This window comes from Quercus robur, chromosome 1, assembly GCF_932294415.1.
Source record: "Quercus robur chromosome 1, dhQueRobu3.1, whole genome shotgun sequence".
Classification (NCBI taxonomy): domain Eukaryota; kingdom Viridiplantae; phylum Streptophyta; class Magnoliopsida; order Fagales; family Fagaceae; genus Quercus; species Quercus robur.
The window spans coordinates 16,198,035-16,217,991 of NC_065534.1; the positions used below are offsets into that span (position 1 = coordinate 16,198,035).

General features: G+C 33.6%; 2 protein-coding genes across 2 annotated transcripts; one reads left to right on the top strand and one right to left on the bottom strand.

Annotated features, from left to right (window-relative positions):
* Positions 1 to 4,759: 4,759 nt before the first annotated feature.
* On the bottom strand, positions 4,760 to 8,050 carry LOC126723193 (alpha-L-fucosidase 1). The gene is made up of 3 exons (XM_050426505.1): positions 7,318 to 8,050; positions 6,448 to 6,684; positions 4,760 to 5,688 (listed from the first exon to the last, which is right to left on the bottom strand). Exons 1-3 carry the CDS (start codon positions 7,911 to 7,913, stop codon positions 4,920 to 4,922), a joined length of 1,602 nt encoding a protein of 533 aa, XP_050282462.1. The 5' UTR covers positions 7,914 to 8,050; the 3' UTR covers positions 4,760 to 4,919.
* A 7,204-nt stretch (positions 8,051 to 15,254) lies between these two features.
* Positions 15,255 to 16,225, top strand: LOC126723802 (uncharacterized). The gene is made up of 2 exons (XM_050427646.1): positions 15,255 to 15,650; positions 15,986 to 16,225. The coding sequence occupies exons 1-2, from the start codon at positions 15,255 to 15,257 to the stop codon at positions 16,223 to 16,225; spliced, it is 636 nt and encodes a 211-aa protein (XP_050283603.1).
* Positions 16,226 to 19,957: the final 3,732 nt, after the last annotated feature.

Consider the following 19,957-nt stretch of genomic DNA (forward strand, 5'->3'; position numbering starts at 1 on the left):
AAGAGGAGGAATACTAGGTAAGGGATTCAATGCAGTAGAATCAGTGTGAGCATTATTTGAAGAAAAAGGGAAAACTCTTTCATGAAACACTACATCCCTAGATATGAAAAAGGAGTGTGATTGAAAATCAAACAATTTATACCCTTTGATGCTAAAAGGATAACCTAAGAATACAGATTTCCTATCTCTTGGGGAAAACTTGTGTTTATTAGGACCAACATCAGTGGCAAAGCAAAGATAGCCAAAAGTTCTAAGATGAGAATAAGATGGAACCTGTTTAAACAGAACTTCATAAGGGGATTTGTTTTGCAGAAAGGGTGTAGGAAACCTATTGATCAAATACACAACTGTGAGAACACAATCACCCCAAAAAACAAGAGGAAGACAATTGAATTTGCAATGCTCTAGTAGTTGCAAGGATATGCTGATGTTTCCTCTCCACAACTGAGTTTTGTTGTGGAGTGTAAACATAGCTTTGTTGATGAATGATTCCCTTAGAATTATAAAATTCAACCATATGGAATTCCAAGGCATTGTCAGTTCCGATGGACTTGATTTTAGTTTGAAATTGGGTTTGAACCATAGTATAAAATGAGACAATCAAGGGCTTTACTTCTGATTTAGCCTTTAAGAGAAAGACCCAAGTGGCCCTTGATGCATCATCAACTATAGTGAGAAAACACCTATGCCCATCAATAGTAGAAATAGAAAATGGTCTTCAAACATCCATATTAACAAGATCAAAAGGATTAGCAGATCTTTTATTATCAAAAGGAAATGGCAGCCTTTTTTGTTTGGCCAAAGGACAGATATTACAATCTTTAGTACAATAGTTTTGAAGGAAAGGAAAAACATGACTTGATGAATGAATTTCATATCAGATGGATGTCCTAGTCTAGAATGTTATAGTGAATACAAATTGGCATGTGAATCAGAAGAAGAAAAAGCAGTAAATGATTTGAGTTTGTGCTTGAGAAGGAAATCATCAAGAGACTTAGTAGCTTTAAAGAGGCTTGAACCTTGTAATTAACAAGTATAACCCATCATGCATTTGGCCCATGCCAATCGTACTCCATCAGGTAAGGACCTATATAAAGTAATAAGTGGAAAGAAAAACAAGACAAAGAGGCTGAGAATGAGTCCAGGCACTGACAGAGAGTAAGTTGAATGAAAAAGAGGTAATGTAGGATGAAAGTTTTATTGTACCAGCATGAAGCCATAAAGTTTAGCTACCCTTCTTCAGTTATCTGGTACATATAGATAATAGATCATTATGAATACACATGCATGCATGCTTTCTTTGCCACCCACAGGTTGAACGACAATCCCTATAGTTACATACTTTATCTATAATGAAAGACACGTAATCCTTCCTGCTATATATGTTTGCATATATCACCCCTAGCTTTGCAAATATCAAATTTTAACGGCCACATTCAAATGGAAGAGATTCCTTATCATCAAGTATTTGTAAAGAATAAAGTTAGAGATACAGCAACTTAGTGGTGAGCCAGGATATTAATTTAGGGAGCCTGAATATTACTGCACATAATCTAATATATATATATATATATATCAACTTTAATTTATTTTTTCATACTTTCTAGATGAAAAAATTTATACTTACTTTAATTTACTCAATTGTCGATGTAAACCCTTAATGAAAATCAAATTGAGAAATTATTTTGTATGCATATATAAAGTTTAAACTTGCAATTTGATTTCTTTAAATAAATTGAAAATGTATAGATAAAAGTGTTTTTTGACAAATACTAAAAAGGAAGAGAATATAGCAAAATAGCAAAAAAATTGTATGTGTTTCACAATCTTAAATGATTTTAAAAAATTCTGTAAAATTCAACTTTTCTACTTTTATTCTTCTAAGTAGTTGAAATTTGTGATTATAGCAAAATTCAATATTTGATACTGTGAAAATGTGAAGAGATGGAAGAGAAAGAAAAGGTTAGTGGATGTTTTAACTTTTAAGGTTTCTTTTAGCAATAAGTATGGAGCCACAAAATTGTTTCCGACCATTGAAGAGACAAGATGTAAATGGTATATGTCAGTGATAGATGCAAATAAAAATAAATAATAACTAATAAAATTATTATAAAATATTTTATACGTAATATTGCATAGAGTTTATTTTTAAAAATAAAAATAAAAATATTGTGAAACCCGCTATTTAATCTTGACGTGAGTACCTTTCAAAAAAAAAAAACCTTGACGTCAGTACTCTTGACTTTTTATTTATTTATTTCTTTGTCTGAATGTCGTGAGTCTTGACTAGCTGTGAGGAGAGTGAATATGTGATATGGCAAATAAATTTTAAAAATTTATTTTTAATGGGACCGCTGGTCAGTTACTTTATCAATTATATCATATCATTTTACAATTTAACCAACATCTCAATTTTTATTTTCCTTATTTTACTCATTAAAATAATATATATTACCACTAAAATAATATAATACATTCCAATACAACTCTCTCTATTTCTTATCCCCCATCTCTCTTCCACTTTATCAATTAAAAAATAGTATAATCTTTACTAAAGTGCTACAGTGTCATCCAACATTTAGGATGGCACTATAGCACAATTGCAAAAAAGTTTGCAATTGTAAAATTTTATAAGTCCGGCTGTTAGGCTCTTTTTTGCCTTTATGCTAAATTTTTCCTACATATACCATTTACAATCGCCAATGGGAATGCTCTAATAGGGAAACTATTCTCTTAAACTCGTTTAAATACATTATTTTACAAAAATATCTACAATTGACACACTAACATTCACATTTTAAAATTTTAAAAATACTATTTCGGTTCTTATATTTTGATGTCACTTTTAACTTAATCTTTATATTTTAGTAGCAGTTAATTTCGTCTCTATTATTTTCAATAAGTTATCAAGTTAGTCCCTACCATCGAGTGAAGGAAGAGTGCAGGCTAGTGAAATAACTCATTACTCAAATGCAAAACAAGATGTGCAATCAAGAGAAAATTTCAACATGATAGATATATATTATATTGTTTGGTTCTTCACCTTGTGATTTTTTTTTCTTTTTTGTTGAGAGTTACACCTTGTGATATTATCGCTAAACTAACGTCATTTATCTCTATGTAATTTATGTATGAGTTCTTCCTGTTTTCCTCCATGACTCAAAAATTGTGGGATATGATATGAAAGGAGGAAGAATAGCCTTATTAGTTAGGATTTGAAGTTGTTCGAAGGATTTTTTTTCATTTTTTGGGGGGTTAAATTGTCAAAACGAATGTCAAAACAAAAGGAACAATAAATAATGAGTAATGTTAATGGATTCCCTTAAGGAATTTGTTAATTATCAATTTCAAGAAAGTTTTAATACCACTCATTGAGAAATATAAAAAACTGTTAAAAAAAATCAATTACTCTTTTTTTTTTTTTTTTGCATAAACAGTTTCTTAAAATAATAGCTAAATCAATGCTCTTAAAGCAAATGAGATCCTATCTTTTATCTCAAAAAAAAGAGCAAATGAGATCCAACAAAAGATATTCAACGGTTCTGAACTGGAAAACATCCATCAATGGCTGGATGATAACTTCAACCATTTAGCCCACATGAATGATTTTAAATTGATTCTTTTTCCTCTTTAAGTTGCTCCTAAGTTGTTTGTTTGGCTTTTTTAATACACAAGCATGCCCTACTAGCGTGTAGGGAAGTCAAATATGTTTTAAACCCCCATAATTTGGTAATTATGATGATCCCACCACGGAAAGAAAGAAAAAAGAAAGAGTTTATTGTACTATATTAATAATAATCTTATGGGTTAACACGTCTTTGGGACATTTGTTAATGAACTATTTTAGAAAAGTTTTGATACCATTGAAAATAAAATAAAAAAAACTATCAAAACAATCAGGAATTTTTTTTCTTTTCACATAAAAAGTCTATAAAAATATTTTCTAAACTAATACGTTCAGGACATTCATCAACTTTTCCTATCTTATAAAATTAGTAAATTACCTCTTAATGGGGATCCATCGTGGAAAGGACAGTCTAGCAAATGAATATCCTTTCGATAGGCCTCTTTTACAATTGCCTATTGTGTAAAGACTATAGAGTAGAGAGAAAATTTTCCGGGAACACGCTGTTTTAAGCTCATCAAATCAAACTAATTGCATTTTGAGTACAGTAGTGCTGCATTACTAGCTAGTGCACTAAACCAGACCGTGTAACATGCTATGTTATATCCTAATCAAATTATCTTACGCATTCTAACTTCAATTTCATGGGCTTCAACTTGGTCACGGTAAGATTGTGTGTGTGTGTATAAGAGAAATCAAGCCACAAATGAAATTAATACTTCTTGAGTGCATTGTTTTCAGAAAGCAGACATGTCTGTATTAGAAGACATCATAAAAGAGAAAAAAGAATAATAATTGACCACACAGTAAGGTCCAAATTATGGTGATAGTGATACTAGGCAAGGCAGTCTCATTTTCTCCCCTCCTCCAACAAAGCTAAGGTCTGACTAGAGGAGGAGAAAAAAGAACTAGAAAATAAATAAACAAAGCAAAGACAATAAGAGAACCAAGCTACAACAGAGATCACAACTTTGTTGAGTCTCCATTTACTGCACCATAAGGGTGGAAGATGCCTCTAAAAGCAGCTGGATCTTCAGGAACATGCCAGTTAAACCAGATAACTAGATATGCTATAACTTCAGCTTCAAGTGCACTCCTTTCATATTTGAAGATCTACTTTCCAAGAATGCTCAGTAACCAAAAAGAATTTAGAAATTGTGATTGATCTCAACAAAGAGGCCAAGAAATGTATCAATTTGAAAGCTGTAATTTTGCATATGAGAAATCTTTAAAGAATGATATCATAATAATTAAACAATCACACATACAATTATGCACCAGAAAATTTCAAATTCTATAGACTATCAATCTGAGAATGGTTGTATGTCATTTGCCGAAGTATTTGACTGCTATTGAAATGTGTTCTTGAGCTTGTGTCAGATATGTTGTTACTCACTATGGATACTTGATCCATATAAATTCCAAAATAAGAAATGAGCGGATCTGCCCGCGACTTGTTGATGACAAACCTCAAGTACTGAGATTTTACAGTTGGAAACTGCAACAGCCTCTGATATCCAACTGTAGTGCCATTGATCACATTCTTCCATTTCCCATTTTTGTTCAAGATCTCAAGGTGAAATTCAATAACCCGCTGTCCCATGTGAATTGGTTCTTGAACTTGCAGAACATTGAAAGACACTAATTCTTGAAGGTTTAAATATAAGACCCAATCAATTTGATTCTCCTCAGGGGCCCAATAGGTGTAAATATTTTCTTTCAGGACATTGTGGGGGTCAAAACGAGAATCATAAATGCCTCCTCGTGTACTGCTGGCATTAACAAAAGCATTGATAGCCAGATTATAGGAGAATATGGACCTTCGGAGCTCACTGAATTCTTGAAGCACTGTTATGTCTTCAGCTGATATAAGTCCCGAAGAGTTTGGGGGCACATTTAGTAACAGCAGACAGTTTCTGCCAATTGATTTGTAGTATATGTCAAGAAGATTTCTTGCAGATTTTGGAGCTTCCGATGCATGCCAAAACCAACCAGGCCTGATTGAGACATCACACTCAGCAGGTACCCAGTCACTACCGACTGGATCTCCACCCCTTGAGTATCTGTTAGACATATCAAACATATCTGAATGGAATGGAATACTTTATTGCACTAGGAAAGGATGAGAGACATTAAAAAACAGTCTTCATGGGAAATAGCTATTTCTTAGTGTATCTCTTGTCCTGTCCTCTCATACTTTCAGGGATCAAGTATGCATAGTGTTTCCAGAAAGCTAACACTTAATATTTAAATTAGCACTTAAAAAAAAATTGAGATACAATTATAAACAGATAAAAGTAATTGTAAACAAGGGCTGAAACAAGCATACTTTATTAAATGAGACTGAGAACTCATAGCAATGAGATCTCTAATTAATAAATAGTATAAAAAGTTCCCACTAAGTTAATGGAGTATGCAATTCACGGTATTGGTACATTGCAGGATCACATCCATGTACTACTCTGTAGTATTAGATCGAGTTTATTACTTAAGTATGAACATGAGAATTATTATTTAGGGATTAGAAAATTCTGTTAAAGGGCACTTATCTGCCAAGTGCATCAGCGCATACCACATGATCTATGAATGATGCAGGGAAAAATAAGGACAGAGCAATTAGTATTGAATGGTAATGGGACTATAAGTTATAACCAAATAATTCATCTTGAACCAGGCAGAAACTTCAGGAGACTTTTAATGAGCTGTATGCAACTTAAGAAGTTGTTCTTAATAGTCTATTCCAAATGCTAGAAAACCTCAACCTATACCATCTTAAGCAATCAAATTCACTAATGGGAGTGAGGGACAAAAGTGAAACTCACTGAGTATCAGTGCCACCGATCTGGGCATTACTCCGGTTGAAAAGAGACCAGCAAGTAGACTCAGCAACACCAGCCTCATCACCAATCCACCTGGTGTCTGGACCAGCATCAGAAAAAATGACAGCCCCGGGCTGGAGCTGATGAATGAGACTAAACCAACTGTCAAAGAAATACTCCATGTCCTTCTCTCCTTCCCCTTTTGCACCATCCAACCATACCTCCTTGATCTCTCCATACCTGGTCCAATTTGAAACATCATTACTATAATTCTCTGAAAGACTGAAACCGTGGAACTCATAACACAAATTAGCAAATTACTAAAAAAGTTCAAATTCACCAAAAAGAAAGAGAATTAGTCAGTTGAACCAACACAAACAATCTAAATCTACCCCTTAACCAAAAACCAATCTTCAACAACTTCTTAAACCTAAACAATTAGGAAAAAAATCATACAGCTGATAATGTTAAATATCAACTCAACTAAACTCCACATGGCACAAAAAATGATTCATATACAGAACAAGAATCCGATTTTTTTTTTTTTTTAAACAAATATATTGGAAAGAACCCAAGGCTCAATAACCGCTAAATCGAATAATGAACAATCCAATTAACAAACAAAACAATGCATAGTCCATAACATGAAATCTCTGATAACATAAGAGATACATCAGCCTGAATTCTGAATAACATAAATTCTTCCACAATTGCTTAACAAAACTAGACCAACCCGGTTCACAAAAACTCATATATATAACTCAAAATTTCCAATCTTCCAGAATTTCTTAATAAAACTAAACCAACCCAGTTCACAAATACTCACATTTAACTTAAAAAGTAAAAACCCCAATGGGCCCAATCATAAATTACCCTGTGAGCAACTCGGTCATCTGGCCCATGTAGAACTCATTATACTCCAAAGTCTTGCCATACGACACGTCGTGTCGATCCCACGGCGAAAGATAAAGTCCCAATCCAATGCCTGCGTCCCTAGCAGCATTAGCTAGCTCCGCAACAACATTACCACTCCCATTTCTCCACGGGCTGGACTTCACGGAGTAATCAGTGTACTCCGAAGGCCAAAGGCAGAACCCATCGTGGTGCTTAGTCGTGAGTATAACGCGTGAAAAGCCCGAGTCTTTGGCGACTCGGACCCACTGAGTCGGGTCAAAGTTTGTGGGGTTGAAGACAGAAGGGTCAGCATCGCCTGTGCCCCACTCGGAGTCTGTGAAGGTGTTGGGACCGAAGTGGAGGAAGAGGGCCATGTTGCCTAGTTGCCATTGGAGCTGTCGAGCTGAAGGGAGGGGCAAAATGGGAAGAGGTGGTGGAGGTTTGACTCGTAATGAATTTACACAAGAAAGAAGTGAGAGGAGGACTAGGAAGGTGATTTGGGAAATGGGTTTTGTGGGTTTGTGAGTTTGAGTTGTGTTGGTAGTCTTCTTCTTCTTCATGGTGAGAGAGATCATAGGACTGAGTCACACACAGTGACTCAGTGAATGTGAATCTCAGTGTCTGTGTGAGTGAGTCTCGGGGTCTTTTGGGAAGGTAGAGTTTGGTTTTGTTTGCTTTTGATTTGAGTTTGGATTGACCAAAAGTTTAAGGCAAGAGTAGTGCAAGTTGTTGTTGTGTCGTTATTGTCTGGGTGATTATTATAGGATAAGCTCAACCGTATGGAGCTTCCAAGTGTATATGACAGTTTTTGGGGCTTTAAATAATATTAACAGAAATAGAATTCCATAGAGATTTAGGGGTTGATTCAATGACAAATCAAAAAGTAAAAAGATTTGGGTTCGATTCTCATTGGAAAAAAAACTTTCAGTTTGATTCTCATTTACATCAGAAATTAATTAGTGTTTCTTAACCCAATAATAAAGAACAATTATAAGAAACCGACACTATAGGTTAAAACTCTAATATTAACTATAATTAATTTAAAACCTAATGCATATGCATGAATACATTTTAAAATATGCAATTACATGCATTTTATAATTCATATCATAAGCTAAATATGGTCCTTTATTATATTTTGTTAACTCTTAAAAAAGTCTTGAAAGAATGTACTATAGTAGAAAATGCAAATTGTTCGTGCTTGTGTATTTTATCCTGGGAAAAGAAATACTATTTTACTTCTTAACCTAATTTTTGTTATTATGATGCAATAAATTACAATTTAAGTTTTTTAATTATAGTTTTAAAAAGATTTTATTTTTGAATTATCTCACTCAAGTTTAATTCAAAATAATATTCTCCCTTTGAAATGATAAGGTCTTTAAAAATAAAAAATAAAAGGTCTCGATTGTTACAATCTATATATATAATTAAAACCAAAGTTGAGAGAAAATCTAATTATAATTTAAATTGGATTTCAATTGTTGTCTAATTTTGCGTCATGTATCCTATCTAATTTTATTTTTAATTTTTGTCCTAGGTGAGTTAATGTTATGCAAAAGACGAAAAGCCTAATATAAATAAACCAAAAAAACCCAATTAAAAAAAAAGGAGTAAATTCATGTTTACATCCAAAATAAAAAATAAAATAGAGAGAGAGAGAGAGAGAGAGACAGAGAGAGTAAAATTCTATGAGTTAAAAAATATGTAACTTTCACACTAGGTATAATTTGAACACATATATGTGTATAATTTTTGTTCTTTGGAGTGTGTAATTGTTAATGTTTTTAATTGTATGTACCATGCATATATACGAGTTATATACTAATTAGTGATAAATACTTGTACCAAAATTAAGAAATTAATTTTTTACATGGCATAAACTTAGACTTCAATTTAGAATTTAATTTGATTTTCTTTGCCTATATATGATTAAAAAAGAAGAAGAAGAAGAAGAAGATAGTCATAGAGAGCTACAGATCTCATATGGAATATAAAATAGAGACAAATGGGCCTTCACAGACTCCAATTTTCAACTTCATAAATTGGTTTGGGCTTATGTCATGCTCTTGTTTGGTAATGGCTTCATGGGTTCTTCTTAGTTCTACCTCTTATCTATTTGCAAACAAAACTCAGTTTATCATCACTTAGCACTCAATCTTTTCTTAGAGAGATAATGAAGGGGTTTAGGCCCTTTAGGGTTTAAGGTTTGGATTTCGTTCTATATATATTGATCCATATATCATAGAGTTGGACTTGGATCTCCAATAGTAGGTGATTTTGGGCTTTAACTAACTATAAGCCTGGACTTTTTTAATTCTTTTAGAGCATTCTCATTAAGAATTGTAAATGCTATAAATGCTAAATTTTAACATAAGTTTGTAAAAAGCATACTCCATCAAGAATTGTTAATCCTATTAATTTTGCAATCTAACAAGATTATTAAAAAAAAAAAAGGACAAAGTTTAGCTACAAAATTGGTTGTAGCTTAAGGCTACAAACTTACTCAATAAAATAAATACTACAACATATTTTGAAAATCTAACCGTTGAATTGCATGTTCTTTACGCCCTTTATACACATGTTAAATTTTGTGTCAATCGGATATCATTTACTATATGATCTATAAGCTTATATTTTGTGCATAATTTTAAATTACAAAAACTTGCAATTCAAAAAATTTATTGATGACATAACTATTGATCTTTAATTTTCTTGAAATTTTGCAAGCATGGAGGATATAAGAAGAAGATGTAATCTAATGGTGGATTTGTCAAAATTCACATCCAATAAAAAGATATTAAGTAAGTTTGTAGCCTAAGGCTACAACTAATTTTATAGCTAAACTTTGTCCAAAACATGATTTGTTTAATAAAACACATGTGTTTCCATTTCACTTTCCCTCTCACACGCTTCACCTTTCAGCCTTTTCGCGCCTATCTCCTCTTATTTTCCCTCATTTTTTTCTGGTTCTCTCTTTCTCCCACACCTATTCCTCTGCCTCCTCTCCTTTTTTTATTTTCTTCTTTTTCCCTCAACCCAAGCTGCGCCTTCCTTCCCTCAACCCACGCCGCCAAACCCATCTCCGCTTCACTACTCCCTCTGACCAAACCCACCATCACAAACACAGCCTCTGCTCTTCTTCCTCTGAGTGAACCCATAACAAACCCAAGCATTCTCTCCGCTGACTGAACCCATCAAACCCACTCTTCTCTCCCTGACTAAACCCAAAAACCTAGTCTTGAAACCCATATTCTCATCTCAAAACCGAAGATTCAAGGAAGAGGATTAGGCTTCCATTTGGGTCAAACTGAAGCTCCATGGTATAAACAATGGGTTATTAGATTTTGTTTTGGATTAGGGATTTTGTGGGTCTTGTATTGTTGTCACAAGTTCATCACTAATTGGGGCAAAACTTCTAGCCAATTCAACTCCAAGCAGGTTAGTTATATCTGTCAATCTTTCTATGATTTTAGTTTGAATCTTTTATGGAGCTTTGAAATGGTATTGTAATTCAGCGTGGAGTTTTCATGTCAAAATATGATGTAAAAGGCAAAATTAACCCAAGATAGAAATGCACTCTCAATTTACTTTAGCTTGACTTGTTGAATGTTCCTATCATTGTGCATACTTTCCATTTTTTTTATGATCTCCTTTGTTTTGTTGTTTTCATTCTGCCTGCAGTTAGACATGTCTTATGATAAGTTCATTAGGACAACTGGTCCCAAGTATGAAGCAATTGTGAAGGAATTTTACTCATGTGTTCTTGCCAATGGTGATGGGGTTATTGCATTAGCTATAGTCAAGCATTTGATTAAAAGCAAGTTTCTTCTTTTTCTTTTTTTAGGTGGGTGCTAGTATTTGTGTTGAAAATATCCTTTGATATTTGCAAGAACTTGTTGAGATTATTTATTGTGTGGAATTCCATTTTATTTTATTTTATATAGGTTCTTGCTGATTTGCATTTTCATATATGCACTGTCTTGTTTGAACAAATGTGTTTATGTATTTTCTGTGATGTGATTGTTTTGTTTGAGAGGTTTTGTATTCATGTGCCACAATAGTGTAATGTCTTTAGCTCTGTGAATCTGCTAGATGAGAAAGAATTGCTTTATAACTGTTACCCTATGCACCTGAAGCCGTGTGTTCTGTGGAAAGAGAGTAATTACTTCTTTACACTATCAAAATATAAAAATTTATTGGAAGAAACTTTGACACAAAATCCAAAATTTTTGCAGCCTTTGTTCTGGTTAAATGAGGTGAGATAGTACATAATTTTGTAAAAACTTAGTCTAGTGTGTCCTAAATTGTGGTCCCTAAGCTTTACTATAAAAAGATTTTTCTTGGAGAGTTCTTTCAGCATGATTAGTTTCGTGCTAAGAGCCTGAACATGCTGATTACGAATGTTGGAAGCTTAATAGTTGTCATATTGTCGTAAATCTATATTAGATATTGCTATAGTTATTGGTACATGGTAGAATGCGTTTGATAGTACTTACCATTCTAGATATTCTTTTTGAAGAGTAATTATGCCATGATTGCTAATATATTCCTTAAAAAGTTGTTGCGTTGAACCAACAATACTTTGAATAAGACTTTTGGGTAAAGCTTTATTGGTGACATGCCTTATATTGATATTGCTTCTGCTGCTGTATGTCAATCATACTGAGCAGGGGAATCATTTTTTTTTTAATAAATTTAATCTAAAATTGTATTGTCAAACTTCATGTTCTTATTATAGTTCATTGACTATTATCACATACTTATTTACTCTAGTTGTAATTATTTACTCTTTTTATTGGTTCTAATTTTATATTGAATTTCAGTTGATTGTACATTATCTACTTATGAACCCACAACAATACATGCCGATTTACATTAGGATTATACAAGGACAAATTGATGTTAACTCTCCTTTGTTAGGTGTATCCCAAAATAACCCAATTTCTTCCCCTGAAGTTGAGATCACCACCTCTAATAAACTACCAAGACAGTGTACCAGCTTTAGTGTAGAGGAGGATAATATCCTTGTTTCAGCATGGCTCAATACTAGTATTGATGTTGTGCATGGTAATGAGCTAAAACAAGAAACATTCTGTGAAAAATTTTGACAATACTTCTGCTAATACAGCCCATTCGACACCACACGTATTGCTGGCTCCCTATCAAGTCGATGGGGAATGACTAATAGGGAGACAAGTAGATTTTGTGGGTTCATAGCTGCACTTGAAGCAACCCCTTATAGTGGTACAACAAAATAGGACAAGGTATAATTATATTGCAATAATTTCAAAATAGATATTCACCAATAGTTTGAAGATACTAATTATTTGCATTTTCTTTTAATTTTTTTAGATTGAAAATACAAAGGCTATGTATAAAGAAAAAGTCAAAAAAGACTTTTCATTTGAACATTGTTGACATGTGTTGAAGCACCAACCAAAATGGAGCATGCCTAAGAAATACTCGAGAGTAGTGCTACCTCCAACTCGAGATTCAATATCTATTTCCAACGGGGATGACATGTCCTTAGTTGATGACACTACCAACTTCAAGAAATCAATAGGTAGGAAGGCTGAAAAGGCCAATCAAAAGAAAAAGGCTAATGGGAAAGATGTTGTAGAATACTTGGCAAAGAAAATGAAAGTTATTGAGGACTTACAAGAACAAGAAAAAGAATCTTTGCATCAAAGCGAAAAGGGTTCGATTGGAAGAATTGAGGGATAATGAAAGAATTCGATTGGAAAAGTTGAGGGATAGGGATAGAGTTCGATTTGAGGAGAAAAGAATTCAAATGGAGGAGGAAAGACTTAGAATTGAAAGAGAAAAGCTTCGTATCAAAAGTATGATAGAGGATGAAAGAAATATGAGCTTAGACACAAGTGGCATGTTTAGAGCACTAAAACTTTTTTATGAATAACTCCAAGAGGGAATTCTTGCAAGACAAGCATCAAGTAAATATTTTGGTAGTTGAAAGTTGAAACATGTAAATGATGTCTTGGATGGATGTATTTTGGTAATAGTTAAATCAACTTTGTTATGTTAGAAAATGGTTGATGTATTTTGTTGAAACCTAGATCAACTTTATTATGTTAGAAAATGATTGATGTATTTTGTTATTTTATAATATATATATATATAAAAAAAGAATGTACTATCATTGTGTTCTTTGATATTTACTTGCTTCTCTTTAATTAAGCAGTTTATCTAGCCTTTTCTATATCTCATATATCTAGCATTGTTTATTTTTGCATATTGTTGTTCTTGGTGTTATAGGTGTTACTTCATACTTTCATTAGTGGTTTGACTCTTTCAAAAAAAAAGTAATAGCACATATTCATCTTTTACTATTAAATTTGGGGGATTATACATACATATTCACCTTTTACTTCTGCCATATTGTAGTAAATCTGTATTAAATAATAATATTTTGTAAAGTTAATTGGACTTATGAAGTTGATGGCAAAGACAATAAATTTAGATTTGGAATAAGAGTTTATTTCAGAGTAATTATGAAAGTGTGTGACTTTGTGATGTTCATTTATAGGTTGTGTATGAGGGTGTGCATGTGTCTCTTGTTACATTATATGCCTTGCTTTACAAGAAATAGGAGATTTAGCATAACCTTGGTGACTTTATATAGGAATTCATTTGAGAATTACTTACCCTATATAGAAATAGGTGAGCTTGGACAGACAAAAGCTGCCTACAATTGCTTATACACGAGGCTTAGGGTTTGAAAACACTGTAGGTTTTTGTTTTGGGATTGTAGACAAAGGGATTTAGGTATGAGGATAATTATGGTTTGAAAAAGATAGGATAAAGTTTGTTAGAGAGGGGATGTTTGTCAAAAATAATAGATTGTATGAATCTTTCTAGCAGCAACAAAATTAAGTTTCTTATAGTTTATTTTAATGGTTTATTTGGTAGTAAAAGCTATGGAAAACTATGCGATTTTTGTTTTATTGTAGGGTAAAATTAGAAGAAAGAAAATGTTTATGGGGCTATTTTGGGCTTATGAATAGTAACCTGAGAACAATGAAGTGAAGCAAGAAGAATGGGAGGTAGAAAAAGAAAAGAGGAATAAAATCACACTATGTAACCTACTTTTAAAAAATGAATTTTTTTTTAGTACAATGAGACGAAACCTGCTTTAAAACATTTATTTGAGTACAATGAGACATTCATAAAGGCTCTAGAATTTTATTTTTCATTGTAAGCAGCTCTTACTATGGGAAAACCATGTAAGAGAGGTAAGACTATTTTAAAATTATAGAAAAGACTCCTAAGGTTGTTAAGAAGCAAAATAATCTTTAGGGATATCTATGATTTTGAACTTGCATGTTATAACAACTATAACTCTTAGACAAACCTGGTGTGATATTTATTCAAGTAGAAACAAGTTACTCTGCATTCTTTTGCCTTTGTTTCAGATCTTGTCTTTTTGGGATACCTTGCATCTTGGTTGAATTTTTTGTTTTCGCTTTCTTATACTTTGTCTTGTTACTCCCTCGTGTACTTGGGCCTTGTCCGATTTTATTCATAGATGAATTCCTTATTTTACTGATCAAAACTCTTAGACAAATGACCCAAGTAGGAACATGTTGTAGTTTTTCCCCAATTTGTTGCAACTTGCAAATTTGTTGTGCTTTATTTCCATTGATGCATTTAGATGACACATGAAAGTCAAAATGCTCCAGTTTCTCTATCATATGTAAATAATGCAAATTTTTTGAAACTTAACTATAGTTATTCAACACAGTTGAATTACAACAGTCAATAACTCTAGGCATCATGATGGTTATGGTTTTTGTGCAACGGTTTGAATATTGAAATGGAATTATATATATAGTTAGTTTTTATTACTTATCAAAGATATATTTTTACTTTCTAATTTTGTCTTGAAGGTAATATTCATGGGTAGCTCTTTGTTTCGCAAATTGCTTCTTGATGACTCCAATGAGGATGAAATAATCAAAGAAGTTGTCATGGATTCAACGTCACGAAAACGTCGTTCCTATATTAGACGTAACCATTTGGCAAGCCATGAAAGGCTTTACCTTGGCTACTTTGCCGACTCACTAGTTTATCCAGAGAAAGTATTTCGGAGGAGATTTCAGATGAACCGTTCTCTTTTTCTTAATATTATTTCTAAGGTAGAAGTTCCTGATCCATACTTTGTCCAAAAAAGAAATGGTGGCAAAAAGCTTGGGTTATCTTCCTTTCAAAATATCACTGTTGCACTTAGGATGCTTGCGTATAGAGTAATGGGTGATTTTATGGATGAGTATGTGCGGATTGAAGAAACCACTGTCTTATAGAGTTTGGTAAAATTTGTTACTGCTGTAGTTGATATTTTCTCTAAGGAATATTTGAGAAAGCCAAATAATGAAGACATTGCTAGATTATTACCCATGGCAAAAGGCGTGGATTTCTAGGTATGTTAGGTTCAATTGATTGCATGCATTGGAAATAGAAAAATTGTTCATGTGCATGGAAATGTCAATATTGTGGTCATATTCGTAAACCAACTATTATTTTGGAAGCAGTGGCATCATATGATCTTTGGATATGACATGCATTTTTTGGGTTCTTTTGATCAAATAATGATATTAATGTGTTAGAACGGTTACCTATATTTTTTAAGCTAGCACAAAGACGTGCTCCTCCAACTAATTACTCAATCAATGGTAATAACTACAACATGAGATATTACCTTGCTAATGGAATAGATCCAAATTGGGCAACATTTGTGAAGACAATTCCAGCTCCACAAGGAGAAAAAAGAAAATTATTTGTCAAAGCTCAAGAGGCGTATAGGAAGGATGTTGAGCATGCATTTGGAGTACTACAGGCACGATTCGCAGTTGTTCGTGGACCTACATGATTTTTCTATTCTAAGATGCTCCAAAAAATTATGAAAGCGTGCATAAATCTCTATAACATGATTGTTGAAGATGAGCAAGATGAAAATGAAGCGGTAGACTTCGATTATGAACAAATTGATGAAGTGAATAATCCTCCTATACAAGTGTCACGTGAGCATGCAAATGGATTTATGGCATTCATCCAAAGTCATCAACGCATTAGAGACCAAGAAATCCATTATTAACTCCAATCGGACCTTATCAATCATTTATGGCAATTACATGACAAGTCGTAGGAACTTCAAGTGTGTGAGTTTTTATTGTATTTTCATATGAGTTATGCATGTGAACTTTTATTAAACTACATTGCTAGTTTAGTGTTGCTGAAAACTATCCGTACAAGGAATTTGTAGAAGCTTTCTTTTGCTTTTTATTTGTACTGGGACGGGTTTGAGTTTGTTGCCAAAGCTTTGTGTTCTTTGTTTTTGGGTTATTACTGTTGTTGCTGTTGTTGAATATGTTGGTGGCAAATAGCTTTGATCTATGGCAGAATGACTCATTTTTTTTGTGCTGTTGAGGAGGTTCAAGAATCTAGATATGTATGTAGTTATTGGTTTTTGCCTTAATAGTGCCTTAGAATTTGCATAAATTGTTGCACTTTTTCATTGATTGTGTTGTTGTTTTTCTACAAGTTTGTTGGGGTTGGTGGTCTTAGGTTTTTCATTGATTGTGTTGTTTCATATATCTGCCCATTTGGTTTTATTGATGTGGTATGGTCTATTTTTGGTTGGATTGGAAGTGCTTGGAAATTATATGCATTTCCATGTTGCTGGGTATAGAAAACATGGTAATTAATGGTAGTTATTTAAAAACATAAAAAAAGAATAAAGAAAATATAAAGAAAGAATAAAAAAAAAAAAAGAATATTTAAATGAAGTGGTAAAATAATAGAACTTTTGATGTTGGGTATATTGTAAAGTGAGATCTTAAAATGAATAAAGTAACTTTTTGAGATGCTAAATGCTAAAATTTTTACAATTTTTGATGATAATGCTCTTAGAAGCGTTTTTTTTGTAGGCCATCATTTTAAGGCCCTATGGTTAAACTTTATGTTCAATAATAGGCTCATTTTTCTGTAGGCCCTCATTTTAATAAAACAATTTAATGTACATTAACTTGAAATTTATGAAATCTACTGTTAAGTCTCATTTAGACTTAAAGAGGACAATAATCATTAGACCTAAAATTAAAAGATTAATTAACTTGAATTGACAGACTATTGTGGTAGGCCTTTTTGTGATTTTGGGGTTGGACTATCTCCTGCTATATTGAGGGCCCAAATATTCTGAATAAAAGAGTTGGGATCAGTACAACTGTAACTCACTTTGATCCAACTTGTGCACAAACTATGCCCCGTTTGCCAAAAACTTTGGTCACATGCCAATGGCAAGCAGAGCTACTATAGAAGAGTTATGGCAAATAGATATAATAATAGTAATAAAAGAAAGCACTTTTGTTATCAGACAGAATAAATAAAGGATCCCTAATTAAAATGAAGACCACAACAATAAGAAACACCTTGAAAAGAAAGATGGCGGAAGTAAATAGGAAAGACATGAGTTATCAAAAAAAGAAAAGATCAAGGCTTGTGTTGTAGGACCAAGACCAAGGAGGGAACCATTTTTTTCTCAATGTGAATAATCTCTCAGGAAGATACTACCGTAGAAATTAATCACTTTAAGGAAAACGGGCCTGAATGGCTTGTATCCAAAAGAATGCTTTGCCTTTGGCAGAAAGTATGCCTTTAAAGGGAGAGAAGAGATTAACCTGTTGATGCATGCCTACCATTCTACACTCTTCGTCTTCTCTTACTGATTCTCTCTTTTCTCACTACTTTTGTTATTTCTAATTCTTTCTCCTTTCTTTTCTTTTCTCAGTGCTTTCCCATCTGGTAAGGTTGTGATTTTCTCTTCCTAGTTACTATTATTGTTCTCCTCATCCCCCCTACTGCGCACGGCAAGGGTCCTTTATATACTGTCTGTCGTGCTGGCTTTTACCATTTTAGCCTTTAATTACCTTTGTTTGGTCTGAGTGTCCTTACCGACCACCACTAGTATGTCAACTATTCAGCCATCACCACTTACCTGTATTGGCTGCGCCACTCCCCATTACCAGACGAAGAAGATTATTTTGTTTGCTTACTCACCGTGGCATTCTTATCCGCCATGGTGTGGGTATTCTCTCTTGCTATCCCTCATGGCATGCACCTAGTGGTTCCAACTCATCCTTATTTCTTTTGGGTGGTATGTCATCCCAGTAAGACATTTCCCCCAAAAGAACTTGAGCAGGAATCCCAAAATAGATTTTCCCCTCTCCCCACCACTAGACCATACCCTCTCTTACCTTTGACCCATGACCCACCACTTCCTGTATTGGCTGGGTACAGGCTGGTGATGTCTAGGCCTTGCCCGCGCTCCACTTTTATGTATGTCCAAAACTTGTTCGCTGCTCATGCGTTTGTCGTGGTCTAGAGGCTCGTCTGCACATTCTACCGCCCATCCTTAGCTTCTTATGGCGTAAGCTATTTTCTGATTTCTCATTCTTTATTGCCTGCTCCCTTTAGAGGCTGGGCTTTGCATAATTGTGGGTTTTTCTTCCTTTAACCTACTCTTTTACTCCTTTTGTAGTTTTGCTACCATTTCCTGCTATACCACTCTACAATTCCACTGTGATGTTATTTGTTCCAAGCCTGCTGGGCCTTTTTGGGCCTACTACTTATTATTCTCTCAATGACTCAATATGGCCATTGGATTCATACTCATGCTATTTTGGGCTTTTTTATTACATTACTTGTGGGCTCCCTTGTCCCATTTATTTCTTCTTGGGCATCCTTAGCCCATTTGCTTTCCTTGGGCATCCTTAGCCCTTTTTCTAATTCTGCGTTCTCATGGGCTTTTACTAATTCCTTTGGACTTCCCTGACCCAATTACCATTTCCTTCATTCTTGGGGCTCATGGGCTTTCCATCAACCTCTTACTTTCTTTACTTGCATTACTTCGGGTTTACTGTGGCCCATTCTCACTTTTCTACATCACATACTGTCCATGGGTTTGCTACTTCTCTCTCCGGGCTCCTTTAGGCCTGTTTGCTTCCTCAAGGGCATTTATTTATTTTATGGGCCTATGATCCATTATTCCTACCACTTGGGCTTAATGGTTTTTTTATCCACTCACTAACTCTTCTCTGCCCATATTGTTGGGTTTCTTCCTTCTACCGGACTTCCCAAAATGAGCATCAACAACTATATACCATGTTTTCTTCTAACCAAAAACAAAATCTAAACTTATATGAAAAAATATAGAATGTTGATTTATTTATAATGATTGATGGTGTAAGGTAAGCAGTGTTTTAAATTTCTTAATATTTTCAATATACATATACTAACAAGATGAAAAATATTATTTACGATCACAACAAGTGACAAGCTTATGTTTTCGTTTTAGGCTAAAATGCAAAACCTCTTAGAGTTTGAGTTAGTTGCAAAAACACCCCTTTTAATTTCCAATTCTTCCCTATAACTCACTATAAGGGTTTCCATATCCACCAAATTGACCCATGTCACTAACTTTTGTTAACTCTTACGGACGAAAAAAACCATGTGCTTATCACTTTACAACATTAAAAAGACTTACTAATTAATTCGCGCTACTAGTCACGTGATGTTCATGTGATTTTTTTTTTTTTTTTTTTTT